The 22,486-nt window shown below is 36.3% G+C and overlaps 1 protein-coding gene across 1 annotated transcript in view; it reads left to right on the top strand.

Annotated features, from left to right (window-relative positions):
* Positions 1-22,486, top strand: part of GALNTL6 (polypeptide N-acetylgalactosaminyltransferase like 6) — a 1,186,276-nt gene that overhangs the window by 1,042,622 nt on the left and 121,168 nt on the right. The window contains exon 7 of the mRNA XM_007097151.3: positions 10,839-10,956. Within this exon, the coding sequence (XP_007097213.2) occupies positions 10,839-10,956 (118 nt within the window). The remainder of the gene's footprint in view (positions 1-10,838; positions 10,957-22,486) is intronic.

The following is a 22,486-nucleotide window of genomic DNA, read 5'->3' as shown; positions in this document are numbered from 1 at the left end:
TAGAGGCAGTCACAGAGGACTTCCTCAGACAGCAGAGTGCAGAGAGGAAACTTCAGCTTATGGCACTCTACTAGCATAGGCCTGGGCACCAAATGTTAAACTTCTTTACTTACACAATTCTTTCAGCTTTGCACATATCAGAGCTATTTCTGCCATTATACGTACATAGTCCCAAGGTGCATGAGTTAGGAGAAAACATAGCTTTCTATGACTGGAATCAAATATTCCTTCCATTTCTGCATCCAGCTCTTTCCAAGAGGACCTCTTTCTCCCAGCCCAGGACCTACTTCATTTTTTGTCCCTAGACTGACCACCTCCTTGTGTAACAGAAAGGTGACATTCCTCCCTCATCCTTATGGTCCCCATTACTCAAATAAAGGTAAGGAAATTATACCAAAAAAGTAAGTTTTTAAAGATACGTTATACAGATGAATTTGTCAGTAGTTATTTAATGACTCTTTTCAAAATCCTAATTAAGCAGTGATTTAATACTTAAAAGAAAAAATTGTTAGAAAAAAATTGTTTTAATCTGCAATATTGTTTTACTCAACAACTAAATTCGAGCTGAAAATAATTATATTTCAGCTGTAATTGTTCTGTAATTGTTGAGTCATGGGCCAGCTAAAAATTTTGAGTTACATAATTGAAAATTATGTGGTTCATCTCTATGCTGATTGACTTGGCTTGATTGGGTCCAGAGGGAAATTGTGCCATTTCATTTCTGATCAAATTCAGACTGCAACCCACATGTCCAGAATTCTCACTGCAGCCATGGAAATGAATGGAAATTGAGAGCCAGTTTATTTTCTGAGGCCAAATGGAAGAACTCCTTTTGATTTCTGGACCTAAGTTTTAATTGTTAGTGAATTTTAAAAATAACTTTTTATGCATGTTTATCTTTCAATGTAATGGGTTTTTTTTATTAGTAGACCCCCAAAGGATACATGAGATGTATTAAAATTCAAAATAACCCTCTTTGTCTGAAAATAGGAGAAAGTAGGCAACAAATATGTAAAAAGTGTATTAAAACTCTTCCACATTTTTCACATATGGGGAAAGAGTCAACATGTGAAATGGAGAATAACAGGAACATCAACAACTCTTTAGAATGCAGTGAGAATCAGAGAGTGAGGCCACAAGCATTAAGAACCACATCCTGGTTTAGTGAAAACAACCAACTGTACACTTGGAAATATGCATTTGCAAGTGAAAACATGGAGATTTTTTTCATTTGTGCCAAATAAAGAATGGTTCGAGTATACTTTTAGATTATAGCCTCATAAATTTAAACTCAGCAAATTTTGGAATACAAAAATGGATGTAGAAAAGTAAACTAGTCTACCATAGGTAAAAAGGAAACATACCTATTATCTGGTTCAATAGCCTTAACATAAAATAGAAAATTGATTTCTATTAAGCATGCAAAAGTTATATTTTCATAACCTGAAGAATAAAGAATGTGCAACAGGAACATGTTCCTTCATGATTATGTTAATTTCAAAAGATGTTTCTGTGTTTTTTGTTTTAAGTTTACTTATTTATTTTAAGAGAGAGAGAGAGCATTCACAGGCCCGGGGAAGGGGCAGAGAGAGAGAGAGAGAGAGAGAGAGAAAGAGAATCCCAAGCACGCTCTGCACTGCCAGGGCAGAGCCCAAGACAGGTCTTGAAGTCACAAACCGTGAGATCATGACCTGAGCTGAAATCAGAAGCCAAAAGCTTAATCAACTAAGCCACCCAAGCACCCGACAGGTGTGGTTTTTAATAGCAAAACTTAAGACCTGATTTATGAGTAACACTCATAAAGTAAGTACATTAATATGTTAAAAGTTGCATGAGATAAAACCACATTAGAACAGGTCTACAGTGTGTTAACATATGAGGGGAACAAAACCAGTATGAATATTTTGTAAGAAATCAAGGAACGTGAGGGGCACCTGGGTGGCTCAGTCGGTTAAACGTCAGACTTCGGCTCAGGTCATGATCTCGTGGTTCGTGGTTTCGAGCCCCGCGTCGGGCTCTGTGCTGACAGCTCGGAGCCTGGAGCCTGCTTCGGATTCTGTGTCTCCCTCTCTCTCTGCTCCTCCCCTGCTCGTGCTCTGTCTCTCTCTCAAAAATAAATAAACATTAAAAAAAATCAAGGAACGTGAAGATAAACCAATGAAAAATTGTGAGAAACAGGACCAGTGGGGAGAGTTTCAAGTAATTAGCACTATATTTAACATGGAAAACAGAAAGCATAAGAACATGCTGAAAATAATGAACTTCCCTTCTTCATTTCTTCAGAGGAGAAAATAATGTTGACACATGAAAATATTTTACCTTTAATCTGTGAGGAGCACAACTTTCTTGACCTCAGCGCAACATCTCCCATTAGTTAACTCATATTTGCATGGTGGCATATGAGTTCCCGTCCACAAACTCACTGGAACGTAATAGATTACAATACTACATTTTCCTCAGAGCCATGTAACTCCCACTTTGCATCCCCTTCACAAAACTAGTAGAAAATTCATTCTCTCTTCTCATGTAAGTTCCCCTGTTTTCAGGGAGGGCAATGGTTCTAGAATCTTATTTAAGCCAAATTGTCAGAGTCGTCCTTCTGACATAACTGTCCATTCACAGGTTTGCCACCAAGATCCATACGGCCCAAGCCACTTGGTTCCTTCAAATCAGCAGTTCTGCTAATTTCGTGCAAATCCCAGCTCATGGGGTATAACTGCCGAATGTGTTCTGCCCTGGAGGTCTTGTCATCTCCCAAGGCACCTTCACAGTGCAGGAGGTTGCCTCTGTCACTGCAGGACTTGACAGATTCTGCCTCCCACTTCCCTCTCTGGGATCTCTTCAGGCTGCTTAGATTCTCTTAAAAATACAAGGGCTCTTATCTTTTAGCAGCTGCCTCTTTCCAAGCCCCCAGAGCACCAAGGCTGCTGTCCTGGCTTGCTCTGGGCTTGAAATGAGAAGGGTTGTGGTGATCAAAGAGGAAGGACAAATACTGATTTATTTATCAATAATTTCTTGTGTTTCACTACTATGTGGGAATTTTTAGCACCTACTCTGTGTAGGCACTGGGTACTCTGTGTGTATCCTCCCCCCATGCTCCAGCTCAGCAGGACTGGCCTTCTTCCATTTCTTATTATTATGCTCCCTCCTACCACAGGGCCTTCGTATTCCATCTTTCTTAGTGTCAAAACCATCCCTTACCTCCTTTCTTTCCATTTCTTTTTTAAAATCATTTATCCTGCGAAACTTTTCAACAGTTCCTCTCCAAATATTGTCCTAATAATGACATGTCCCTAGCAAGTGTTATCTGTAGCCTGGAATATGCTACTTTATGATGGATCTGTAATTTCTCAGTAGGATTGCTACTTTTCTCTACCTCTTATTTTATTAGGTCTTAAATCATTGGCCTTGGGCTGGTATGGAATGTGAGCTAGAGCTTCAGGTTAGGACACAACTTAATGTGAACTTTTAACTTCCAGGCATGAGAAAGTAAATAAATTTGTACACTTTTACTCTTTATAGCCAACCAGGATATATAATTCCAGAAATATATATATACACACAATGGAATGATGGGCAGATGTTTAAAAAATAGACCAAGGAAGGTCTTTTCAATATAGCATGATCATTAAACGTATTAGCTAACTTTTAAAAATTAGGTGAATTTTTAAAATTAAGTAAAAGCACACTGTTTGTAGGGTGCAATCATTTGTATAGGAAAGGAAGGAAAAAAATGATATAGTTGTACCTCCTTAGATGAGCATAAAATATCTCTGGAAGGACATCCAGGAAATAATAGTGGTTGTTTGTGATGAGAAAAATAGAGTGGCAGGAGATAGATGTAGGAGCAAGAATGTTTATAAATATGTGAATGTATTATCTATTCAAAATAATTAAATAAATATTTTTAAATGTTTTAAAATAAAAATTAATGGATAGATAATCAGATTTTCACAGTGGGACAAGATAGAGTAATATGGGTTAGATTGACCCGTTCACCTAAAAAGACATAAAATACATGAAACAGTGATTTTTAAGATGCTCAATTACAGAACTATAATTACAGAACTGAAATTACAGAATTTTCAATCTGGCAGTGAAGGACAGTGATCCCTGAGAGATGGAAAATAATAAAAGGAGGTCTATGATTGCCCCTGCTTCCCAACTGGAGAGTTTTCAGGTTATGGTATAAGGAAGGCGAACCCGGGTAGGGCTCAGCCTAAGTTGGTAGAGAGCTGGGAATTTGGGGAAAATGGGCCAACTAGAATGTCAAGGGCAGAACACCATGAGAAGAGAGCTACACAGAGAGCTCTAGAGATCTACAGATCTGTACCCTTTGAACATTCAGCAGAGTAACGATAGGAACATGTGTGTGAAGGAACTACCCAAGACTGGGCAAAAGAACATTCAAAAGAGTCAGAAATAACAGTGCCCAGAACAAACAGAAGTCTGAGAATAGTGTCTGTTTTCACCATCCAGACTGAAAAGTTTGGTAATTTGTAGGACATTCAGTAGAGCACACAGAAGGTCTTGTCTTAAAAGTAGTGAATAATTTGTCCTAGATTATGCACTGCTCCAGTCCCACCTAATAAATTGTAAGAACAAAACCCAAGAGGGTTAAACTATTTCCAAATAATGTAACTGCATCCAAGAACAAAATGTTTAAAAGAATACCAAAATACCCAACACCCCAAAATGTAAAAGTTTTAGAACCCAAAGAAAAAATTACCAGCCATGCAAAGAAGTACCAGTATATGTCCCATAATGAGTAAATAATTCAGTCAATGGAAACTAACAACTGAGAGTCAACAGACAGGACATTAAGACCGTAATTATAACAGTATTCTACATGTTCAGAAAGTTAAGCAGAGACATGTAAGGTATAAAAAGACCAAAATAAAAATCCTAAAGGTGAGGAAAAAAGTGTAAGATTAAAAATGCTTTAGATGGGATTACAAGCAAATTAGACATTACACAAAAATTAATAAACTGGAAGATATAGCAATAGGAAATATCCAAAATTGAAACACAAAAAGAGAAGTTATGGAAATGAACAAAGTATAAAATTCGAGTCTCTGGAAGATACGGACAAAAAGTAGGAACAGAAAGAATACCGGAGGAAATAGTGCTCAAGAATTGTCCATATTTCATGAAAACTATACATGCAGATCCAAGAAACTCAAGTAATCCCAAGCACAAGAAAACTCTACAGCTATAGCATGTGTCATGTCATAATAAAATAGCTCAAATCCTATGACATAGAGAAGCTCTTAGGCAAACAAACAAGCCCACACGCCCCACAAAACACCAACTTATTGTGTACAGAGAAACAAAGATAAAAATAACATATTTCTTACAGAAAACAATGCAAATGAGAAGAGAATGAGCAACGTCTTTAGAGGACTGAGAGAAAAAAAGCTGTTAACCTAGTGTTCTATAGCCAACAAAAGTATCTTTAAAAATGCAGATGAGGAGCACCTGGATGTTTCAGTCTTTTAAGAGTCAGACTTCAGCTCAGGTCATGATCCCATGGTTCAGGAGTTTGAGCCCCGTGTAGGGTTCTGTGCTGACAGCTCAGATTCAGAGCCTGCTTCAGATTCTGTGCTGCCTTCTCTCTCTGCCCCTCCCCTCGTGCTCTGTCTCTGTCTCTCTCCCTGTCTCTCTGCCCCTTCCCTGCTCTCGCTCTGTCTCTCTCTCTCAAAAATAAATTTAAAACATGCAGATGACAAGATGTTTTCATAAATGCAAAAGATCAAACTCCCACTACAAGAAATGTTAAAGGAAGTCTTTTAGGCAGAAAGATACAAGGCAGAAAGGTACAAGGCAGAAAGATACAAGGCTGGAAATATGGGTCCATACAAAAGAATTAAGGAAACAAAAATGGTATTCATAATATAAGTTCATATATGTGAAAGTTTATTTTTAAATCTTTTTAAAAGACAATACTTAAAATAATAATGATGTTATGTGGGATTGATAGCATATGGGAAAGTAAAATGTATGACAACAGAGTACAAAGGTTAAGGGAAGAGACATAAAAGCATTCTAGCAAAAGATTTCTATCATATATGTGCACTGGTACAGTATTGCTGAAAGCTAAACCGTGATCAAAAATAAACATATATGATATAAACCCTACAGCAACCACAAAGTAAAAAAAAAAATCACACAGAGTTTTTGTTAAGTCAAAAAGGATAGTGAGTGGAATCATGAAAAATATTCAATGAATCAAAAGATGGAAAAGGAAATAATAAATGGGACAAATAGAAAACAAAGAAGCTGATAGATTTAAGCTTAACCACATGAATAATCATATTAAAAGTAAATAATCTAAAAAAAAAAAAAAAACTAAGTGATCCAAATAGCCCAGTTAGAAGACAGAGATTGTAAAACAGCAAGGTGCAATTGTGTGCTGCCAACAACAACGACGACAACAAAATCTTAAATATAAAGACACAAATAGTTTTAAAAATAGAATAAAAAGATATGAGTTATAAATAAATATTAGTGTTTAGAGTGTATAAATCTAAAGGAAGCTGAAGTGTTAACATCAAGACAAAATAGATGTCAAAGCAAAGAATATTAGCAGAGATTATTAGAGTCATTTCATAACAAGATTAAAGTTAACTCATCAAGAGTACAGAAAAATCTTAGACATTTATGCCCTTATTAACAGAGCTACAAAATACATGAAGCGAAAAACTGATAGAACATCGTGAAGAAATAAACAAATTCAAAACTATAGTCATAGATTGCAATACCCCCCTCTCAGTAACTAATGGAACAAGGAAACAGAAAATCAGTAAAAATATACACGACTTGAATAACACTACCAACCAATTTTACCTAATAAATGTGTATAGACCCCTCTACTCAACAGCAACATAATACGCATCCTTGTCAAATACACATGGAGCATTTACCAAGATAGGCCATATTCTGAGCCATTAAAAAGTCTGAATAAATTTGGAAGGATTCAAGTCATACAAAGTATCTTATCTGACCACAGTGAAATTAAATTAGAATCAATAACAAAAAAAAAAACACCAAAAAATCCCGAAATATTTGGAAACTAAATTACACATGTGTATATAACAAATAGGTCAAAGAAAGAAAACAAAAGAGAAATTAGGAAGTATTTTTAACATAATGAAAATGAGAACACTGCATATTTTTGGGGGGGGATTTTTTGTGGGATTCTGCTACATGAGTACTTAGGTGAGATTTATAGTACTAAATACCTATATTAGAAAAAAGAAAAGCTCTCAGGTCAATGATGTTAACTTTTACCTTAAGGAATGAGAAAAAGAAGAGATAATTAAACACAAAGTAAGTAAAAGATTAAAACAATAAGAACTAAAAAGAAATCAATAAAATATAAGTGAAAACAACAGAGAAAAATCAATGCAACCAAAAGCTGGTTCTTTAAGCAGATCAATAAAATTGGTAAACCTCTAGGCAGACTGACAAGGCAGATGAGAGAAGGGACACAAATATGCTCAACAGCATTAATCACCATGGAAATGCAAAACAAAACCACACTGAGATACCATGATATCCCAATCATAATGACTGAACTTCAAAGACTGCCCGTAAGAAGGCATAGCAACTGGAACTCAAACACTACTGTTGGGAATATAAAAGGGTACAACCACTTCAGAAAAGTGTTTGACCGTTTCTTTGAAAGTTAAATATACCCATCATATGATCTAGTTATTCCACTCCTAGGCATCTCCTCCAGAGAGAAATGAAAGCCTATATCCTATGCACAAAGACTAGTAAACAAAATTCATAGCATCTTTGTTTATAACAGCTCACAACTGGACACAACCCAAATGTCCATCAGTAAGTGAATGAATAATCAAACTGTGGTATATTTGTGCAAATGGAATAAAAAAAAAGTGGTGAACTATTAATACATGCTAAACATAGGTGAATCTAAAAATAATGATACCGAATAAAAGAAGCCAGGCCCAGAAAAAGAACACAAATTTTATGATGACATGTATATTAGATTCTAGCAACTGCAAACTAAACTATAGTAACAGTAGATCGGTGATGGCCTAGACAAAAAGAATGACAAGGTCAGAAGGGAGGAATTACAAGAAAATTTGGAAGGAAGGCTAATATGTTCATAATCTTGAATGTAGTAATAGCTGCACGGGTGTCTAAGTCAAAACTTATCAAACTGTGTACTTAAAATACATGCAGTATTCTGTATCTCAACTATACTCCAATTAAGCTGTTAAAAATTAAAAGCTAACTAAAAGAATAATGGACAACTGTGAGTAAATACATACATAAATGAAAAGTTGGTTTCTTACCAGTCATTCACACTAATAAAGATAGGAAACATTAATTTATTTGGAGCTTGGTAAAAACATCAATGAAGGCAAAAAGGATCCATTTAAATCTATTTTATTATATCTAAAATTAATAGAATTTTAGAATTTAGATATTCTAAATAAAATGTACCTAGAATACACTACATGGTGTTTTTTTTTTTTAAATACACTCATTAAGAAAACAAGATGCTGTGTTTCCAACGAATTACAATACATGCATACAAACAAAAAAGCAACATAGGACTTTCCCTTGCTAGTATCTATAATTCCAGATCTAGGAGAATTCTAGTTTTGAGGTTCATTCTGCCCAGTGTAAACTTTGATGCACTTTGGTCTCCTATTTTACACAATCAAATGAGAATATATTTGTTTGACTTGAGGTCTTTTCTATTTGTGGTTCAGTTTGAATAGGATTGAGAATTTCTGGTCACTTATGCCCAAGCTCTGCAGAAGCGGAGTTACACCGGTGGCGAGTTCACGGGGGAACTGCGCTGGGTGTATGTTACAGTCCTCATTTTATCCAGCTACAGCTGTAATTCCGCTCTGAAATTCGGTGCATGGAAAATGGAAAAAGATTAGGCTGCTGGAGAGAGGGATAAAGTAGGTTACATCTGGTTCTAGGATTTTTCTTTCAAACAAAATAAAAAATTGCATGAGATGCCTTGTGTTATTTTTCTTAATCCTGCTCACTTTCCTGGGTAGAATAATAAATCCCCTTTCCTGCCTTGCCATCTTTCTAGCCACGTAGAGGCTACACATTAAAAAATACTCTTAAACTGAAGTAATCAGGCCAAATACCATTTTCACATACAAAGCCTTTGAAATATAGAACACGCAAATTCAAGTTGATGTTGTTGGAGTGCCTAAAAAAACGTTACCAAGAGCAGGCCTTCAGTTGCTGTGTCTCATATGTTTATACATATTTTAAAATGTGTACCTTCAACATTTAATGCCTTGTACTCTTATGTATAAATATCCTTTGTGTCAAAAATTTTTCAAAACTATCACAAATACTACATTGGAAATGTGGGTTTTTTTATTTTTTTAAATGTTTTTATTTATTTTTGAGACAGAGAGAGACAGAGCATGAGCAGGAGAGGGGCAGAGAGAGAGGGAGACGCAGAATCCGAAGCTGGCTCCAGGCTCTGAGCTGTCAGCACAGAGCCCGATGCGGGGCTCAAACTCACGGACTGTGAGATCATGACCTGAGCTGAAGTCGGTTGCTTAACTGACTGAGCCACCCAGGCACCCCTGGAAATGTGGTTTTTTACAGATTTGCTTTGTCTGTCTGCATAGGGACATTCTCTGAGTGTTTCCTATCCACGTTTATGTACTTGTCTCTCTTTACCCCCAAACACTGAAACAGAAACAGGGTTGCAGTAAAGAACTCAAAGGCTTTGAAATCAAAGGACCTGGCCCAGCCCCAGAACCACCACTAACTTCAGCCTTTCGCTGCTGCTCCTTACCTCTCTCTGCTTGTTTCTTTTAAACAATACATGAGAATGATATTCACAGGATTGTAGCGAGGATTAGTCAAAGGAATTGGGTAAAACTTTTAGCCAAGAGACCAGCAGGTATTGAGGACTCAAAAAAAAAAACAAAAAAAACTAGCTCTACCTTTAAACTGCAAAAAGTTTAGGACAGGGCCCATAACTATGAATGATCTCATCACATAGCAACGGGACTACTGTGTGCCCTAACAGGAATAGAATACTTGAAAATTATTACTTGAGCAAAAGGAATATTTCTTTGAAAGGCAGAGAAAGCCTAAAAAGAATAATATAATTAAAATGAAAAGACCTAGTTTATTTTTTAAAGTTTGTTTGCTTCTTTGTTTGTTTGTTTAAGTAAATTATTTATTTATTGAGGCAGGGCTCAATCTCATGAGCCGCAAGATCATGACCTGAGCCAAAATCAAGAGTCAGATGCTTAACCCAAGCATCCCCAAAAAACCTAGTTTAAATTCCACCTTTGGCATCTTAATTAAATAACTGATTCTGGTTGATTTGTTTATTCTACTAATCATCTCATAGTCTGTAAAAGGGACATGACCTGTTAATGGTAAATGCTTGGTGAATATATACTGAGAGATTGAATCTAAGGTATTGTCTATGTCAGTGTTTTCTATACGTTTATCTGTCTGACAGTACAAGATTCCTTTCATTTAAGGAAAAGACATAAAATTAAGTGATATTTCTCTATCTATCATTCACTAGCAGTCGTGTATTTCCCTCTAATGATAAATATATGGAGCAAATGTGGCTCTACAGGACATTAATTGCATTAGAGCCTGAAGGGCAAAATTTAAAGCTCATGAGGATTCCAGGAGCAATTAAAGACCCAATGAGATCCCTAGATCCATTGACAGAAAACCAGGGCTGAAAAGCACCGTGCATTTGACTTCTGAAACATTATCTTGAAGTTTGTTTGTATTTTTTTCCAAGCAAATACTCCTAGTCCTTTAAAGATTTTTTTTTTTTTTTCATTTCATAGGTCTCCCGTTATGGCTGGAGGTCTCTTTGCTGTGGATCGAAAGTGGTTTTGGGAGTTGGGTGGCTATGACCCAGGTTTAGAAATCTGGGGAGGAGAACAATATGAAATCTCTTTTAAGGTAAGTTACCAAGACCCTCTTCGCACTATGTCTACATAATTTCAGTGATTCCCATAAAGAGTCATCATTCTGTTTCGTGACCTATATTGTGAGATAACAACGAAAATAGATATGTCACCTTTCCAAGCCAGCTTTGGGATGAGAGAGCTGCTTCCCTCTGATGTGTCAGTGAGATGTAACCATGCCATGAAGGAAATCATTCAAAATCCCGTTTGCAGGCGGGAGACTTGGTGTACCAACAGACCTGCTGCTTCACCAACCAAGCATCCCCTCCACAGAGCACACAGAGTGAAGAAGTGAAACAAAAGAAATTGGATTATTGGAATTTTCTCCCTTTGTATTGATTTTAGAAATAATGGTTCCTATTTTGATCATAACCAGTTATTCCAAAATTTCAGTTAACAGAAGAGTAACTTAAAAATATGAATAACAAATTAAGGCTCTTCTTCATAGAATTCCATAATAGGCGAATGTTTTTACTTATTTCTCTCTGAAACTGCCGAGGTCTCTACTTGCCTCGACCATAAACGCTCAGCAAAATTATATGCTTTATAACATACATACATGTTACATACATCATGTGTACATACATATGACAGAATGCAGATTTTAGGGTTTGCGAATGAAAAAAATCTGCCACAACACGTGAAGACCAGAAGAGCAAAGCAAAATAAACTGTGTGAAAGGTTGCACTCCAAACCCCCAAGATGCATTTTTTTTCCAAAAACAGTCTCATTAAGGAAAAAAAACTTCATTTTCTTTTTTTCTTTATGATTGTCATTATTTATACAGAAGATGGATATATTTTGTAAGGTTTATCATACAGAAGTTTCTTAGCAAATAAATCATTTTTCCTAATTACTTCCATCATAAAATCAAACCAATTCTTGCTGAGAAAAAAAGTGTATACTGAATATAGTAAAAGTCAGGCTTAAGCATCCAGCCAAACTCTCTAAATTTATACATAGAAAGAAAATGACAAAACTGATCTTTATAAAACTGTAACGGCTATCTTCAATATGTTAACAAAAATGTTACATTGTCCTCAAAGTGTCAGAAAATAAATATCCCTAAAGAGAAACTCAGGAGGCTTCAGGACATCTAGAAGTTTCCATCTCACTCTGCTGGCAGTAATCCTTGTAACACCGTTTAGTAAATTCGTGTTTTTCTTCACCGTCTTTCAAAGCCGTCTAATTTCATATCTGAGGTACTTTTTAAAGACCTTTTTGTACATATGTGGTATTAAGTCCTTCAAGTTGCCAATGTTGTTTGTTTGTTTCTCTGCTGTAGTAATAGCTGCACACTTATCACTGTGTATATGGCATAAGGTAGTATAATAGTTAATGATGATAGAAGCGGTACCTATTCCATTTACTTAATGGTATGTGACAGATGCTGAGCTAAATGCTTTATATACGTTATCCAATTTAAAGTCACATCTCTAAGAGGTTGGTGTTATTCCATTTTACAAAAAAAAAAAAAAAACACACACACACACAACTGGGGTTCCTGGGTGGCTCAGTCGGTTAAGTGACCGACTCTTGATTTCGGCTCAGGTCTTGATCTCACGGGTTTGTGAGTTCAAGCCCCCCATCAGCCTCCACGCTCACAGTGCAGAGCCTGCTTGGGATTCTTTCTCTCTCCCCTCCCTGATCATGTGCATGCATGGATGTGCATGTATACTCTCTCCCTCTCAAAATGAATAAACTTTAAAAAAAAACACAACTGAGACTTAATGTTTTAAAGATTTTTTAAATTTATTTTGAGAGAGCACAAGCTGGGGAAAGGGTCAGAAAGAGAAAAAGGGAGAGAGAATCTTAGGCAGGTTCCATGCTCAGTGCAGAGCCTGATGTGGGGCTTGATCATGATCTAAGGCAAAATAGTCTGATGCTTAACTGACCGAGCCACCCAGGTGCCCCTAACATGTTAAAAACTTTAGACTACAAATTGTTTTAAGCTTTAAACATTATGTACATTACCTAATGCTGCTTCGGAATTGAAATGCTCCATCTCTGCTTAACTGCAGGGAATACAGAACCGGTCCAACCACAGTCCTCACTGTGAACCTTTTGATTTCTATCTAGTTTCCTCTCACTGAAAAAGCGAGTATCTTCATTATAGTCAATAGCATGACAGTCAACTTACCGCTGACCCTGGCAAAATAATATTGATTATCATATATGGCTCAAAGCTAGGTGCAACGTTTGCAATAATACCTTCAACTGGAAAAACCGAATATTACATTTGACCCCAAGATTAAGGGGAAAAAATGGCATTGCTGTAGCTGCAACATCTTCAGAATTCAAGAGATGCGTTTTACTTTTCACTGATCAAGATTTATTTTGCTTAAATACTGTTAGTTCATGGGTTCTTCAAGTTTAAAATGTTATTATGAACATTTCTATTAAGTGGGAGGTATCTGGCTCTGAATAACGAGCTGGATGATGGATAAAATTCCTATGGAAAGTCTGGAGGATTTGCATAATATACATGTGCATTCTACATCAAAAGGCATTTTTTTAACAAATGTAGACTTGCATCTTTCGTTTCTGTATCACTTGTATCTATCACACCTCTTCTGGGTGACCTGAGATTTTATTACCCCATTTCCTATTTTTCAGTTATCTGTCATTCTGAAGGATATAATTGGAATGCAGCCCTGTCGTCTTTGTCTAGAAACCATGGCAACAGCACTGGAAGTTCAGGACTAAATTGCCCCAGGTTGCTTGGTTGGAATGACAGATTCTTTGGCAACAGCTATTTCTTACAGGGTCCCATTTCAGACATATCCCTTCATTCTTCTTGCTATTGTGTGCTGACCTTGGGGTTCCTGTCCCTCCCTATTAGTATTTGTAACATGAGGGGGACAAACTTAAACAGGCTTTGGTAGAATTTGCATTGAAGCAAGAAGAATTTTCTCCATGGGAAAGGAATCAAAAGAATTATACACACATAGCTCTGAGAAACGGTATTAAAAAGAAAAGAAAATCAAACATTTGCATTATGTTTAATTTTGCCGGGTAAAGCACTGTAGGATTTACACTGGGCAGCACTTGAAATTCAGGAAGTATGTATGGATCACTAAGAGTTTACTTGTCTATCTCACATTGTAATAAAGAAATTGTTTTAAGTGTAGATTCAAATGCTCTGATTGAAAAGATTTCTATCTATGGTCATCATCAGGCATCATTGCTTGCTGTTTGCTCCTTAACCAAAGAATCGTTTCACCACAGTTAATGACAAGGCTCTATCACTAAATAAACTATTTCTAGAAAATCCTGCTTCATATTAAGGGCTTGGTTTCTGGTCAAACAGCCTCTGGTTAAGAGTGCTCCTCAATTTTCTTTCTCTGTAAATCTCCTTCCTTTTTCTAACATCTGAGTAGATCAGTGGATTTCATCCCATAACAGAAAAGCCAACACAAGTGTAATTTTCAGGAGGCAGTTGAGGAAAAGAGCTTTCTGGGGAAATGATCTGTCTGCCTAGTCTTCAGTCTCTTTCAGAATGAATCTGAACTCCTGCATGGCCCAGAATTATCCAGCCGTCTTTCAAACATTGCTAGGTTAGCCAGCTGCTAGGGAGGGGAAAGCGGCATTTAGTCAGTCATTCAACAAGCTTTTATTGGGCATCCAATTTATTCCAGGACTAGCTCCAGGTACTCAACTTGGAATCGCACCTGGAAACAAAGAGGAAACCACAACAGACAGCACAGTGTGGCATAAAAGAGATAACCCACACCTTTAAATGTCGTCCACCATTTAAGTTATTGAAATAATAGTAAACCATTATGACTCTCTGATTTTTCAGAGTGCATTTTTACATCCATTCCCCAAAGACCAAAGTCCAAATGTTAGCATTTCCAAAAGATATGTCCTTTGATTCCGGAAAACTCTTTCCAGAAAATAAAACTGAGCAGCACACACCAAGTAGGCACCCACAAGAAATTTAGGCTCCATTTCACCCATTCTCAGGCATGAGATATAATGCTTAGAACCAGGAAGGAGAGCATTAAATTTGGGTTGGGCTGCCCTTTTCCACCCCCAGGGGCTTATCAACATGGTCCCACACGGACCCAGTATTTCTTGGGCATCTAGAGTATGGCATGAGCCCTTGGCCACGAGCCTCAGCTATGCAGAAACATGCAAGCCTCCAGGTGAGATGACTACGGCTACCCTAAGTCTGAGAATGAATCTGACAAACCTGGGAACCCCTACGACCTTTTCAAAACCTCTCTTAAGGGACGACATGCCACAGAATCACCTTTGTTATGTACTGTCATCCTTCCTATGTGTTGAGTGTAAGATTCAGGCATTTAGGGATATCATTCGTCTCATAACCTTTCAGCTCTTTTCAGTCCTGAATTCATTCAACAGACATTTATTTATTAATTATAATGTGCCACCTCTGGGCTAATCTCTTGAGATGCAAAGATAAATGCGAGAAGATTCTCATTCCGGTGGAGCTTACTTTCCAGTAGCAGCCTAGAGAATTAACTCACCACAATTACTCATCATCAGTATTATTTGGAATATATTGTATTTCCATATCACAGTAATAATTCGGGACATATGCAATAGCCTATTTGCTAGCCTTCTGTGCTATATTCTTTCTCCTCTTTCAACCTATATCCACATTCTTTTATTCCCCAAGTTGCTTTATTTTCCTCTCCTAAAAATTCAGTTCTCCTAATTACCACACAAATCAAATGGATGTTCTGAATCATAAACCATGAGAGTTTTCATCAATTATCTGCCTCACCTGTCTGAATCTACACAGTAAACCAACTTAACTAGTGATTTTCTTTCCTTTCCAGAAGATAGAAACTCATACTTCCATTTCTACCCCTATTTATTACAGAGATTTTAACTAACCAGTCAGACTTTAGTCTGTTCCTGAGATATTAGCTTGTTCTCTCTACAAATATTAATCAGCAACCTCCACCATGAGTCTATGTACCATGCAAGCTAGACTCTGCAGAAAAAGGCAAAGGTGGCCCAGTGGAAGTCCTTGGATCAGGTACAACTTAGATGAGTATTTCTTCCATGAAAAATAAATATCAAAGCAGGAAAGCACAAACAACTACATTTAAAATTCCCTCTAGGGGCACCTGGGTGGCTCAGATGGTTGAGGGTCCAACTTTGGCTTAGGCCATGAGTTCATAGGTTCAAACCCCACATCAGGCTCCATGCTGGCACTGCAGAACCTCCTTGGGATTCTTGCCCTCTCCTCTCTCTCTGTCCGTCCCCTGTTGGTGCTTTCTCTCTCTCTCAAAATAAATAAATAAACTTAAAAAAAACTCATAAGAATTCCCTCTAAAGTAAAACATATAAATGTATATTTATTTGCCAGGCTTCTAATGCAAGACAGATCAAAGCTTTTCCTTCTGCATTTGGGTGAATAGATTGGAGTAAAAGTAGAGGTCCAAGAACCATACCCATACTGCATTTGCTGTGAGTTCTAGTTTGGTTTCTTTCCAGTGGAATGAGAACTTAAAGACACTTGGAAGCTATCTTGATATGGTAACAGAATCGTTTTAAATTTTTCATGATTTTGCCCAATCTTTTATTGTTACTTTGTCCATACCTAATATGACAGCAAATTTTTTAAATAACAACTCAATCCTTTCAAACTCCTCAAATTAGTTTTGGCATGAACAACAATTCTGTTTTCATAGCCGTATTTCATCAGTCTAAGTGGTATTTAATGAAATTACGCAATTACAGTTTTTTTTCAACTAGCATAATCACATTTGGGAAGAAAGGCACTGCCTTGTAGGTAAGCATGTAAGCTCACTATTGGGAGCAAGGGATTCCAGGTGTATTCAGCGTAACCCCTATTCCATGCAGCTTCGCCATAATAGGAACACCATTTAATACGTTTGCAGAAGGAATGGAGATTGAAGGTTAATACGTTGAATTGATTGAACAGAGATTCAGTTCTTGCTGTCAAAAACTTTCAGTCTAATAAGAGAAAAGCTCATGCAACAGAGGTAGGTGTGTTTCTACCTTTTTCCAGAGGTAACTTGCTCACTTATTCAGTTTGGGTCTAAGGTGAGGCTCTTTCTTCTTGTTTTCACCTGTGCCCAGCTGCCTCCAGTTCCCTGATGTAAAGATGGCTGCCCAAGGATATTGAATGGCCAATGTATTGCAGTGACGAGTTCTTGCACTCTGTGCCCTGTTCCTACAGACCAGTGCCCTCTCCTGTTTTTTTTTTTTTAGTTGTCACTTCTTTTCCCTCCCCCAGACCCAATCTTGTGGAGTCTCTGTAAAGTGGGGGGAAAAAAATCAGTCCTAAAATAAGCCTCTGGGGTTTCTTTGAATCTTTGTTTCTACTTTGATGTGACTAGCAAAGAAAATCCCCCTGGAGTAAAAATAGAAAATGGAAAACACATTGAGCATAACGAAATGAATACTTCAAGTTACAATCCTGCCACACACAAATAAATATATACAGTTTAGAGTAACTACAATATGTCTGTGATTTTAATAGGCAGCATCCTGGGGGGCATGTGGGGTTTTTTAATCCCTTTTTGATTTGTAAAACCTTTACATGGAGCTACCTGTGCTCCAAAGTTCTGGGCATTCTGTATTCTTCCTATGATGATAGTAACTATTACTTGGTCCCTTAACAAGAAAAAGTAATGAGTTAGCACTTATAGGTCACTGAATTTAATTTCTTATCCTACTCAATACTAATGTAAGGTAAAAATTAACTTCCATTTCATAATTACAAAAACAGACCATTGCCTAGTTAATATCAAAGCAAGAATTAGAATTCGGGTTTGCTCTAAAAACCATTAGCCTAATTTCTCTTAGCTAGAAAAATAGAAGATTTTATATCATTGGTGAAAAAAAAAAAAGTGGCTACTGTCATTCTCTGAAACCACTTAAAAAAGGAAATGCAGGTTCTTCCTATCTGATTTTTATTAAATATGGGGGCTGACAATTCTTGTTAAGATTTAATGTAAAATTTAATTTTTTTCTATCTTCAAAATGCAATCATTATTCAATAAGAATTGAATATACACAATAGGGACTAATCATTGAGTATAAAACATTCAGTTCTCTACTCACACAACATGACAGCCATTAATTTAGAATTGTTATAGCTCAGTAAACCTTATATCCTAGAGCTTAACATCATTATAGAGCTTCTCAAACAAACATGAATTTTATTTATTTGTTAGACAATCAAAATTAATAGCCCTACAAAACTAGCTAAATTTAAAGTTTCCCCACATGGTATATAGCCATCCAAAAGAAAATTAAGTAAACTTACAGTTCAACAATTGAATGTTGTATAATTACAATAGATTTACAGTTTTAAAATAAAAAAAGGAAGATCTTCTCTTTGAGATTACTCAAAAAAAGGAGAACAAGAAACAGAAACAAAATACTAAGTTTATCCTTGACAAATAATCAGATATCTGACCCCCAACCACAATACATGAGGAAGGTTATCATAGGCAGCAAAAGTGAATTAAATGGTGGGGGGAAAAAAAGCATGGGAAGACAGAATGACCACAGCTACAAGTCTCCCTTGAAGCCAGCAGATCTCAATGTCACAAAGTAATGGGCACCTCCTAAGAGGGGTAAGATGGGGAACTGACAACATTTGTTTGAAACAAGGCAACAGGTGTGATTGCTGGTGGCCAGAGCTCCCTCGGATTGAGTTTGGCACAGAAGGGAAGCACAAATGGGAAGTTGGGGACCGTTCTAAAAGAGGTATTAGATAGACGAGCCATATTTGCGGGAAGCAGGCTGTTATTAAGGCAAAATGGAGGAAAGATACTTGATATGATGAACAGCCTTGCGGCAGCCAGTTCCTAATAGATGCTGACAAATACAGGCTAAACTAATTCAGTCACACACAAAGTCATAAAGTGAATACCTACTCTAATTGGTAAGAATTCTCCCTATTCAAAGATAGGTTATGATGATTTTTAAAGAAAACAGCACATAGAAATACTACAAGAAAAGATGAAGAAGAAGAAAGGACCAGGAACAATGAGAACAGGTTACCAAAGTAATGTTGCTATACATTGTTATAAAGTGTTTTAAATATTAATGAAGCTATTGACTCTGCAAAGCAATATTAGATGCTGAACTTTATGAGATTAGGCAAAACAACAAAAGGTAAGAGAAAGAGATGGAAAAAAATAGCAGCAGTCAGGATTAAATGAAAAAGAAAGAGAAAATCATCACCAAAATGAAGGTCCTATTGAAAGCAACACGAAGGAGAAGGGGTATGCTGAAAATACACAGAGGCAAGGAAGGTAGAGTTGAGAAAAAGGAGCAAAATGTTATTAAAATCAGCAAAGTTAAAAGGTAATAGAGTGAAATGATATGGAAGGTATAGGTGCTCATATTAGTGCTCATATTAGGAAAAATGTTGAAATTATAATACCATGTATCAAAACATAGTAGATACAACCAAAGCAGTGATAAGAAGAAAAATTAGATCCTTGGGGAGCCTGGGTGGCTCAGTAAATTGAGCTTCGGACTTTGGTTTAGGTCAGGATCTCACAGTTTGTGGGTTTGAGACCCAAGTTGGGCTCTATACTGACACTGTGGGGCCTGCTTAGGACTCTCTCTCTCTCTCTCTCTCTCTCTCCCCCCCCCCATCTCTTTCAAAGTAATTAAATAAAAAAAATTTTTAAAGAAAAATTAGATCCTTAAGTTCTTATATCAACATAAAAAGAAAGAATAAACATAAGCAAGTTAACTATTAAAATACAGTTTGCAAATGAAAAATGAAATAAACATAAGGAAATAAAGATAAAAGGTTAATAAACTTAAAAAAGAAATTAATGGTTTAGAAAACCAAAAACTGATGGTGCAAGAGCTAGTTCTTTATAGCCAAAAATAAATAATTAAGGGAGTCACAGATGGAGAGACAGATTAATTAGAAAAAGGTTTTTAAAAAAACTGGCCATAAGGGGCGCCTGGGTGGCGCAGTCGGTTAAGCGTCCGACTTCAGCCAGGTCACGATCTCGCGGTCCGTGAGTTCGAGCCCCGCGTCAGGCTCTGGGCTGATGGCTCGGAGCCTGGAGCCTGTTTCCGATTCTGTGTCTCCCTCTCTCTCTGCCCCTCCCCCGTTCATGCTCTGTCTCTCTCTGTCCCAAAAATAAATAAAAAATGTTGAAAAAAAAAAAATTAAAAAAAAAAAAAAAAAAACTGGCCATGAAAAAAGAAAGAAAACACAAATACGCAAACTAAGAAACAATAATAAGAATTTAGAAAAAATTTAAATAGTTCGAAGAGATTAATTAGTCTGTTCAATTCTATACAAAGAAGCTTCAGATTGTGAGTGAAATGATTGATTTTTAATAAAATCATTATAAGCCACTTAGTGGCTTAAAACAACAGAAAATTTTCTCACAGTCTCTGGGTTGGTAGCCCAGTGTCTTTTAGCTGAGCCTCTGCTAAGAATTGCACAAGTCTGAAATCAAATTTTGAGCCAGCTCTATCCTTATTCACAGGCTCAGCTGGGAAAAGATCCGTGTTCAAGTTCCCTCGGGTTGTTGGCAGAATCCATTTCTTTGTGGTTGTGGGACTGAACTCCTCACTGTATTGGTTTTCATCTGGATACCACTTTCCAGTCCTTGCCTTTTGGCTCCTTCTTTGACCCTCTCACAACATGGTAGCCTACTTCCTCAAAACCACCAGTAGAATTTCTCTCCTATTTCAAATCTTCCTATCCGTTTCTTCAGGAAAAGCTGAGTCCCTTTTTTAGGACTCACCTGTTAGGTTTGACCCTCCCAAGATAATCTCCTTTTGATTAACTCAAGGTCAACTAAAGTGGGACAATAATCATATCTGCAAAATCCCTTCACTTTTGTCACATAACGTCACCTAATTGCAGATGTGAAATCCATCATATTCACAGTTTGCAGCACACACAAAGCAAGGAGATTATAAAAGGACATGTATACCACGGTGTGAGATTTGGGAGGGGAAGTGGGTAGGGGGGGTTAGCGAGGAGCATCTCAGAATTCTGCCTATCATGCTGCCCAATGACCACAGAATAGAGAAAACTTTCAAAAGGCAATCTCCAAAACATAAAGAACCAAATGCTATCAGTTTCTTACAAATCTTTAAAGAATGCATACTGCAATGTTTTCCAAAAACCATTCTTCAATATTAGAAAAGAAAGAAATCTTTACAATTCATTATTAAATTAATATATAATATTGACAGCATAATATTGATAGCAAATTCTGACCAAGATAGCAAAAAATGATAGAGAAATATACATATTTTACTTGTAAATATGAACATTAAAAACTAATAATAGATAAAGAAGGTGTGGTATACATATACAATGGAGTATTACTCAGCAATCAAAACAAATGAAATCTTGCCATTTGCAACTACGTGGATGGAACTGGAGGGTATTATGCCAAGTGAAATTAGTCAGTCAGAGAAAGACAAAAATCATATCACTTCACTCATAGGAGGACTTTAAGAGACAAAACAGATGAACATAATGGAAGGGAAATAAAAATAATATAAAAACAGGGAGGGGGGAAAAACAGAAGAAACTCATAAATATGGAAAACAAACTGAGGGTTACTGGAGGGGTTGTGGGAGAAGGGTTGGGTAAACAGGTAAGGGGCACTAAGGAATCGACTCCTGAAATCATTGTTGCACGATATGCTAATTAATTTGGATGTAAATTTTAAAAAATCAAAAATTAAATTAAAATAAATAAATAACTAGTAATAAAATCTCACACAATGGGATAGCTATTCAAAGATTAATACACCAAAATGAGTGTATCTTTGATGGATGTGTTTCAATATTGGGATATGTATTAACATAATTCAACTTGAGTGCATTTTATTTTATTTTGTTCTATTTTATTTTATTTTATTTTATTATTTTGTTTTGTTTTATTTATTCTTATTTTGTTTTATTTTATTTTTGTGGTCTTTGTAGCAAAATGAAATTTATTTTGAAGTTGTGCTGGTCACAATTATTTGGTATAAACTATTCATTGTTTTTTTCACATTTTTTTAAATATAATTTATTGCCAGATTGGTTTTATAGAGTGATGGTCATCTCCACAGGTAATATAGAGGAATTTAACAAACTTTTGCACTCCACATTTGAACAAAATACTTAATACTTAGCAAGATTAAATGTAAATACATATTTGTAAAATGGATGTATCTCAGCTTAAAAACCATCAGCTAGCTTAAAGAGAAACCTCTAGGAATTAAATTACTATTTAATATCATTTAATATTATTCTAGAGATAGCAGGCAATTCCATTAGGTAAGAAATGATATAAGAAATATAAAAATTGGAAAGGAGGAGTGAAATTTTTCATTAACTGCAGATAGTATTACCCTATATCTACCTGAACAATGCAAGGGAAATCGACTGGAAAAATACTATAAACAATGAGAAATTTAGTAAGTTGCCTGGGTAAAATATTTATGTGGGGTGTGTGTGTATGTGTGTGTGTGTGTGTGTGTGTAAATACATAAAAAACAGTAGCCTTTACATATACAAACAACCCCAAA

Source organism: Panthera tigris, chromosome B1, assembly GCF_018350195.1.
Source record: "Panthera tigris isolate Pti1 chromosome B1, P.tigris_Pti1_mat1.1, whole genome shotgun sequence".
Lineage (NCBI taxonomy): Eukaryota > Metazoa > Chordata > Mammalia > Carnivora > Felidae > Panthera > Panthera tigris.
The sequence above is the reverse complement of the archived record's forward strand: the minus strand, read 5'-3'. Positions and strand labels throughout refer to the sequence as shown.